This window comes from Scardinius erythrophthalmus (assembly GCF_964197995.2).
Source record: "Scardinius erythrophthalmus genome assembly, chromosome: 10".
NCBI lineage: Eukaryota > Metazoa > Chordata > Actinopteri > Cypriniformes > Leuciscidae > Scardinius > Scardinius erythrophthalmus.
In genome coordinates this window covers 2,251,907-2,261,514 of record NC_138230.1, presented here as the reverse complement: position 1 = coordinate 2,261,514, position 9,608 = coordinate 2,251,907, and the positions used below count along the sequence as shown (strand labels likewise).

General features: G+C 41.2%; 1 protein-coding gene across 1 annotated transcript; it reads left to right on the top strand.

The window, feature by feature from the left end:
- The first annotated feature begins 2,037 nt into the window (after positions 1-2,037).
- Positions 2,038-6,172, top strand: LOC308697141 (protein NLRC3-like). Its single transcript, XM_081376270.1, has 5 exons — positions 2,038-3,410; positions 3,585-3,758; positions 4,880-5,053; positions 5,377-5,550; positions 6,105-6,172. The coding sequence occupies exons 1-5, from the start codon at positions 2,053-2,055 to the stop codon at positions 6,109-6,111; spliced, it is 1,887 nt and encodes a 628-aa protein (XP_081232396.1). The 5' UTR covers positions 2,038-2,052; the 3' UTR covers positions 6,112-6,172.
- Positions 6,173-9,608: the final 3,436 nt, after the last annotated feature.

The following is a 9,608-nucleotide window of genomic DNA, read 5'->3' as shown; positions in this document are numbered from 1 at the left end:
TGTTTTTCAAGCCATGCCAGGTATTTCCATAATAATAGATTATATTTATAATGTAATGCTTATCTATATAGACTATCATCAAAGAGTATAGAAGTACCAAGAGGCGAAACTCAATAGAACGTTCCACTGCAACAAACTCACCCATGCGCAGAGCTGCAGCTCCGCCATCTTGGACTGAACGCAACACAGCTGTCATAGAATTGAACGATACCGGTTCAAATTCAAAAGCGGTTAAATGAACTAAAAAGTAGTTTCTAGTTTTTAATATCTCTAGAGCAGACATCCCATGTCTCCCGGAAGATCCGGGAGTCTCTTGCATATTGATAGCGGCTTCCTGATGCCCGCAAATTTGCTAAAATCACCCGGAATCTAGAGTGAGCGAGCAAGAGCCTGCAGCTCCAAACCGTGTAACGTTCGAGCACATGGCAGAAAGGGTGAGGAAGCGAGATATCAACATATCAACCTAAAATGTGGAACACAACTTGTTCAGATTTTTTGCTTTCATTTTCTTGCAATTCTAGGGTAAAATATATTTTGTAATATATATATTTTATATAAAATATAAATAATTGTATTTTTTAATTTGTACATTTTAATAAACTCAAACTTATATAACTTTTTTCTGTTTCACTTTAATAATTTATTTCACTTCAACAATAATCTGACAAATTAAAACAAGACCAACCATAGGTCTAAATTCCAAAGCATTCTTGAATTACAACCATTTAAGTTTGGATAGTGATTTTCATGTTTATGCGAAAAAAATGTGACACTAGTTAAAGGGTTAATTTAGTGATAACAATGAATTAATAAAGCGGTCATTTGCCAGGTTAGGTGTTCATATATCTCTGAAAGTATGCGATTTAAAAAGCCCATTTCGAGTCTTGACAATTTCGTCCAAATACATAACATTAGCAAACTGTTACTGCGGTTATGGGATAGCTTACATTAACGTTACAGCACCTGTTATTGTTGACGTTAGCTCACTTTAAAGTTAATAAAACCTTTTCTACTTTACCTCTCTGGATCTTTGGGGAATCTATGAAATGCTAGTTGATTGGTTGTACACTGGTAGTTGTTGCAGTTGATGGCAGAACACTGTTTTCTTTGTTTCCAATTATTTCCAGACATAATGTTAATTCTGTAAAGCGTTGGTTCAGTCCAAAATGGCGGCCGCGCTACCAAAGCGCCACCTAGTGGCTGTTGTCAAAACTGCAACAGAGTTTCGCCTCTTGTTACTTCTATACTCTTTGCTATCATTGTGCAGAAAACTATACCAATAGTATATTTTCTGTCTGATTTTTTTTATCTGAAGCCAAATTAGATCACAGAAGATTATTTAAAATACTCAACTTGCGTTATAAAGTAAGTTTGGAGCACAAACATGGTTTTAATCTCATAAATTGTCGTGTATTGATGGTGTGCTAAGCTCTATATGAATTCTTGTCTCTGTTTTCTCAATTATATTGTCTCAGTTCTGTCCATGCTTGTCTATAATTAGTGAGCAGTCTATGGACACTCGAGAAACATTTAGGGGAAGACACATGTCATCTAATCTGAGGTACAACATTTCTGTCTTGACAAATATATTTTATTAACACTTTTACTACTTTATGTTGTAATCTAATGATTTATTCTTTCAGTCGTGATTCTCAACTGGTCCAAAGCACATTTAAATCAAATCTGTTGAAGAAGTTTCAGTGTTTGTATGAAGGAACAGCAAAGCGGGGAAACCCAACACTCCTGAATGAGATCTACACAGAGCTCTACATCACAGAGAGTGAAAGTGGAGAGATCAATAATGAGCATGAAGTGAGACAGATTGAGACACAATCCAGGAGAGCAGCAACAGAGAACACACCAATCAAATTCAATGACATCTTTAGACCTTTACCTGGACAAGACAAACCCATCAGAACTGTGCTGACAAAGGGAGTCGCTGGCATCGGAAAAACAGTCTCTGTGCAGAAGTTCATTGTGGACTGGGCTGAAGGGAAAGAGAATCAGGACGTCCAGCTCATATTTCCAATTCCTTTCAGAGAGCTCAACTTGATGAAGGACAAAACACTTAGTCTTTCAGGTCTTCTTTATGTCTTTTTCCCTGAAACAAAAAGAATGGAAATACCCAGTGGTGAATATAAATTGTTGTTCATCTTTGATGGTCTGGATGAGTGTCGTCTGTCTCTGAACTTTAAGAGTGAAGTGAAACTGTGTGATATATCTGAATCAGCCTCAGTGGACGAGCTGCTGATGAACCTCATTGAGGGGAATCTGCTTCCCTCTGCTCTCATCTGGATCACCTCCAGACCAGCAGCAGCGGATCTCGTCCCCTCTGAGTGTGTCCATCGAGTGACAGAGGTACGAGGCTTCAATGAGCCACAGAAGGAGGAATACTTCAGGAAGAGAATTAGTGTTCAGAGTCTGGCCAATAAAATCATCACACACGTGAAGTCCTCGAGGAGCCTCCACATCATGTGCCACATCCCAGTGTTCTGCTGGATCTCAGCCACTGTTCTAGAGAAGATGTTGAGTGAAGCAAAAAGAGGAGAGATTCCCAAGACCCTCACTCAGATGTACACACACTTCCTGATCATTCAGACCAACATGAAACATGAGAAGGACTATGAGAAGAGAGTGACAGATGAGGACATGATTCTCAAACTGGGGAAACTGGCTTTCCAGCAGCTTGTGAAAGGCAACCTGATCTTCTATGAGGAAGACCTGAGAGAGTGTGGCATTGATGTGACAGAAGCTTCAGTGTACTCAGGATTGTGCACTCAGATCTTCAGAGAGGAGTTGGGCTTGTATCAGGGGAAAGTCTTCTGCTTTGTTCATCTGAGCATCCAGGAACATCTGGCAGCTGTTTTTATGCACCGCTCCTTTACAAACAACTGCATTCATTTCATGAAAGACCTTTCTTGGGTGTCACTTAATCCATTGCCTGGCCTGCATCAGAGAGCTGTGGATGAGGCTTTACAGAGTAAGAATGGACATCTGGACCTTTTCCTGCGTTTCCTTCTGGGTCTCTCATTGGAGTCCAATCAGACTCTCTTACAAGAACTACTGACACAGACTGGAAGCTGCTCCTACAACAAAGAGGAAACAGTTCAGTACATCAAACAGAAGATCAGGAAGAATCGCTCTCCAGAGAGATCCATCAATCTGTTCCACTGTCTGAATGAACTGGGTGATGATTCACTGATGCAGGAGATCCAACGTTATCTGACATCTGGAGAAATAGGAAAAACCAAACTCTCCTCTTCACAGTGGTCAGCTCTGGTTTATGTGTTGCTGACATCAGAGCAGAATGTGGATATTTTTGATCTAAGCCAGTTTATTGGAGCACAAAATACAGCAGATGAAGTTCTTCAGAAGATGCTGCCTGTGGTTAAAGAATCCAGATCAGTTCAGTAAGTCACACTGACAACAATCATTACAGCGATAAAACCTGATCATATTTATTGAGTTTAGCATGTTCTTTCATACCTAAGCAATACTGTAAAAGGAGAAATTCATATATATCTTATCATTTATATCAGTGTTTTCTGAACTGAGAGACTGAAGAGTGTCATTGTTCTCTACAGGTTGTGGGATTGTGGTGTGACAGATGAAGGTTGTGCTGATCTGACTTCAGCTCTGAGATCAAACCCCTCAAACCTGAGAAAACTGGATCTGTCATTGAATAAAGTAGGAGATTCTGGAGTCAAGCAGCTTTCTGATCTACTGCAGGATCCTCACTGTAAACTGGAGATACTGAGGTAAGTTTGTATCAAATTTATCATATGGTAAATAATGATTGTCATAATAAAAACTACTTTGAAATTACTATTGACTGTTGCTTTTATTTTCATTAGATTCTTTCCAATGTGTCTAACATAATTTTACAATATTAATGATATTATAAACATGACTGAATGATGTAAAGATGTGACAACCGTGTTCATATACAGATATGTTTATGATTTTTGGGTACTTGCATAACAAATTAATATTCGGTTACACTTTATTTTAAGGTGTCATTGTTACAGTGTAATTATGTATTGAAGTACTATAATAAGCAACTCCAAGTACTTACTATAGATTAGGGTAGGATTAGGATTTGGTTGTGGGTTAGTTGCATGTATTTATGAATAATATACTGTTATTACTATGGTAAGTACATGTAACACATGTAACAAGGACACTGTTAAATAAAGTGTTATCAAATATTCTTGCAATTTTTATCAAATGGAAACTAACCCCCTCAAGCAGTTTGTAGAAGTGGGTCTGAATCTTAGACTGGACCTGTTAATGGTGCTGTGGATTAAGTCTCTGATTGTGAAGTTCTGCTTATTTGAGCTGTAGATCCTGAACTGAGAGACTGAAGAGTGTCATTGTTCTCTACAGGTTGAGTAAATGTGGTGTGACAGATGAAGGTTGTGCTGCTCTGACTTCAGCTCTGAGATCAAACCCCTCACACCTGAGAGAACTGAGTCTGTCATTGAATAAAGTAGGAGTTTTTGGAGTCAAACAGCTTTCTGATCTACTGCAGGATCCTCACTGTAAACTGGAGATACACAGGTAAGATTTTATAAAAGTCTCAACGTCATCTGTTTTTCTCCTGTGGTGAATAATGAATGATATACAAAAATAAAATATAGAAAAAAATTACCATTAAGTAACTGAAAAGGATGTTTAATCTTTAGCGTATTATTTCCAAAGCTTCTGAGGTAATTTTACTTTTGACAGTTTTTACAAGTCAAAAACATGATTTGATGATGTGAAGAGGTGACAACTGCTTTCATATACAAATCTGTTGAGGAGAAATTCATATACATCTTATCATTTATATCAGTGTTTCCTGAACTGAGAGACTGAAGAGTGTCATTGTACTCTACAGGTTGAGTGATTGTGGTGTTACAGATGAAGGTTGTGCTGCTCTGACTTCAGCTCTGAGATCAAACCCCTCACACCTGAGAGAACTGGATCTGTCATGGAATAAAGTAGGAGATTCTGGAGTCAAACAGCTTTCTGATCTACTGCAGGATCCTCTCTGTAAACTGGAGATACTGAGGTAAGTTTGTATAATATGCCTCATATGGTAAATTATGATTGTGATACAAAAAAAAATGTACTGTGAAATTATTAATGGGCCTGTTGTTATCCTCAGTAGATTCTTTCCAATGTGTCTGACATAATTTTGCAATATTAATGACAGAATAAACATGACTGGATGATGTAAAGATGTGACAACCGTGCAGTTTGTAGAAGTGGGTCTGAATCTTAGACTGGACCTGTTAATGGTGCCGTGGATTAAGTGTCTGATTGTGAAGTTCCTGCTTATCTGAGCTGTAGATCCTGAACTGAGAGACTGAAGAGTGTCATTGTACTCTACAGGTTGAGGGATTGTGGTGTTACAGATGAAGGTTGTGCTGCTCTGGCTTCAGCTCTGAGATCAAACCCTTCACACCTGAGAAAACTGAATCTGATTGGAAATAATCTAAGAGACTCAGATGTGAAGCTACTCTCTGATCTGAAGGAGGATCCACATTATAAACTGGAGACGCTTCTGTGAGTAGTGATGATTCAAATTGTTCATATTTTAATTGAAAAGTAAATTTTGTTTCTTCTTAGATTACTTTCCTTATGATGGTAAATTACACACTATAAACATGTTTAATAAGAGTTTAATTTATTTAATTTTTTATAATAGTTTATAGCAACAATTAAATATCTTCAAGTTTCTTTTCATTTCAAACAATTCAATATTTAGCTTTTATCATTGTCTTTTTATCCCTAAATGATATATGTTGAGATAATGTCAATTGCAATAGAAGATAATGGTAAATATTTATCTCTAGTTTCTTTATCATAAATAAAACTGACCCAGTGACACAGAAAGAAGACAGTCATACAGGGTTATAGATAAGGGTCAAGGGTCATCATTCATATTGATTTAGATGCAAAATCAAAATATGAATGTTTAAAAACAGCTTTAATAATCATGCATCACAGTGTTATTTTATAATATCTCACTTAATAGTCTAAGTGGTTTCTTTTAGTTGATATAAAGTGGATAATGCAATAATGTCACACACATTTGACTGTCTGTGTTTTACTTACAGGTTTTAGATATTAGTCTGACCTTCTCTGGAGCTGATGGTGAATAAAGAGACACTACACAGACACAAACCCAAAGTGATCATTACATCAGAATGATCCAATCCTTCATCCAAAGTCAAACAAGGAAACCTTCAACCAGATGAAACTGGATAAATATTCTGAACGTTCAGATCCAATCTGACTTCTGACCTGTAATGCCTGAATCATAATCATACACTGTTCACTCGTTGGTCAGAGGAGAACTTAGCGACTGAGTCTGGTTTCTGCCAAGGTTTTCTTCTCCATTCTGTCACTGATGGAGTTTGAGTTCCTGCCACTGTTGTCTCTGGCTTGCTTAGTTGGAGACACTTAATATTCAACAATATTACTGATCTCCTGCATTGACACCATTATATGAGAACTGAACTGAGCTGGACGATGACATCACTGTTATCTCCAGAGCAGCTGTATAAATAAAGAAACTAAATTAATAACTTTTACAACAGAAATTAATCAACACTGAACTTACTTAAGCTGGACTATGATGCTATTTTCTTCTAGATCTGCTGTACAGCAGAAACAAATGTTGTTGCATTATTTTCCTGTTATCACTGTAAAGCTTCTTTAAAACTGTATTGTAAAAAGCGCTGTATAAAACAAAGGTGACTTGACTTTTGTTTCTTCAGAAGTGACATTTATACTGGCAAATGTTCTACTACAAACATCTCCATATATATAATATTTATTTAATGTCTTAATTTGAGTATTTCAGCCCTCCAAACAAATTCAAATGCCTCTAGCTTATAGTAAAATTCCCATGGAAATCATCTATTGCATTTTATTTTTTATTTAAAAGGAATGAAGCATTGCCACTTTTAAATGTAAAAAAATATATAATAATCATATTCAATTTTCATTAAGAATGGCCTAATATACATTTCACTAGCTGTCTTTAATCTATGGGCAACTTCACATTAAATGCTCTGAATTATTGACTGTATTCTATTGTAAGTCAATTCAGGAGTCAGTAATCAAACTCAGAGTACAGCTGTGTGTCCATGAAGAGTGACCATTCTGGACAAACCAGTGAAATCAACTGATCTGAGGTACAGCATTAATGTCTGGATGAACAGATGGAAAGAACTAACTAGATCTTTGTGAGCTTTATGTATGTGTAAATTAATTATATGAATTATTGACTTGAATTGTATGAATTATCATCTCTGTTCTATTCTATTACGTACCAACTCACATTACTTTTATCTCCTCACAGGCCGGTGGTACAGGGTACCCACGAAACAGGGTACCCACGAGACTGCGCTCTACTCCCAAAACACAACATAAAATCCAACATAACACAACAAAACACAACATAAAATCAGGCCTGTTCCTGTCTTGATCTCCACTGTCGTCGCTCCTCCTTTATGCTTCCTCTCCTCCGTGAGAGATATGAGACCGGTGCGTCGCGCAGGTTTCGCTCATCAGTAATCTCGCCATCGGCCTTGTGCCACTCTCTCACGGCCCTCGGCCTCGTCCTGCTCGCCACAGACTCGATATTTCATCTGACTCCATAAATGAAAAAGGTTTTAATGATATCTGGGCAATTATATTTTACCAACCAAGTGAGGTGTGAGCTGCATTGTGTGCTGCATCTCGGATGTTCCTGTTACATATGCAGGAGAGAGTTCAAATGTTAATTCTCAGGAGAGCCTTCGGTTCTCTCAAGGGGTAGCCCAGACTTTTTGGTACCCGGCTTGCAGTCTAAGTCATGCATTTTAAACTTCATAAGATAATACAACTGATTATGAATATTAATAAAGAATAATAATACAGATACATAATATTAAATAATGAAATTGTATTAAAATATGAAATTTTAGTCTTCAGCATCGAGATCCAAATCTCTTGATCATAACGCAGGAGAAGAAGAAGCAGAAACGAGTGATTGGCCCTGTCCCAAATGGCACCCTAAGCACTCGCAATCTTCCTGCAAGTCTGCACTTTCGTGAGGTAATGCCACTTGGTCGATTTTGTCGGATAGAAGTCAGTGGAGAACAAAAGATTCTCCCCCGGCCCTCCACCGGGGGAAGGAGTGGCCCTGCTACCAGCTCCTGGGACAGAATTGAAGCCAACCCTGAGCAGCCCGTCTGGCGTTTAGCGGGCGGCGGGGCTGGAGAGGGCTGTGGCGCCTGCCTGCGGCTCCCTCCACAACGCGGCCCGGGTGAAGGTTGCTGCTGGGGCCGTGCGGGAGGGCGCCCTCGGCGGCGAGCAGGCTGAGGATTCTGTGCCAACGGTTGAGCAGCGGAGCGTCGGGGCAGAATGTGCTTGATAGCCTCAGTCTGCTTCTGGGCGGTCGAGAACTGTTGGGCAAAATCCTCGACCGCACCGCCGAAAAGGCCGGCCTGGGATATGGGAGCGTCAAGCAGACGAGTCCGCTCGGGCTCACACATATCAGCCAGGTTCAGCCAGAGATGTCTCTCCTGGACCACAGCTGTGGACATCACCAAACCCAGGGAGCGCGCGGTCACCTTCGTCGCTCGGAGAGCGAGGTCGGTGGCGGCGCGCAGCTCATCAACGAGCCCTGGGTCTGTCCTGCCCTCGTGCATGTCACGAAGCATCTGGGCCTGGTAGACCTGCAGGATGGCCATGGCATGCAAAGAGGCAGCTGCCTGTCCCGCCGCACTGTAAGACTTCGCCACGAGAGTGGACGAGAATCCACAGGCTTTGGACGGGTGCTTAGGATCACCACGTGATGAAGCGCCTGCCGGACACAGCTGCATCGCGACAGAACGTTCAACCGTGGGAATCCCAGTGTACCCACAAGCATCAGCTCTATCGAGGGGAGGAAAGGCGGAGAAAGCCGACGAACGATCGCGGGAAGACATGGGAGCCTTCCAGGACCGCGTGACTTCCTCATGCACTTCCGGGAAGAATGGTATTGGGGTTGGGCGGCGACGAATGTCAGCGGCCGCTCCCAAAAACCAATCATCCAGCCGCGAGCGCACTGGATCGGGCGGCGGGGACCACTCGAGCCCAATGGCCGCGGCTGCCCGGTAAAGCATGGCAGTCAGCTCGGGATCAGACTCGGGCAATGCTGGCACGCCCGAGGGCGGCAACACAGCCGAATCCTCACTTCCCGAGGACTCATGCCCACCTTGTGATGCAGTGATCGACATTGCATCCTCCTGTGGAACGCCAAACGAAACGCGCGGGGCCTCCGTAGAGGGACCAGCGGTTTCGGTTTGCACGCTCGCGGGTACCAATGTTGAAGAGGGGTGTGTGGACCGTGGACGTGTCGGCGGTTTGTCCCACACAGATACCCTCAGGTCACCCTGGCCACCAGCCGAAGTACAGCCTCTCGGGGAGACCGTAGATCGGGGTGTGGATGAGGGGACTCTCGCTCTGATGAGCTCATTGAGTCTCGACCGCAGCATGGAGATGGTCATGTTCCCGCAATGAGAACATGAATCATCCACAAACGCTGCTTCAGCGTGATCAACGCCCAAACACGCTAAGCAGAGATTGTG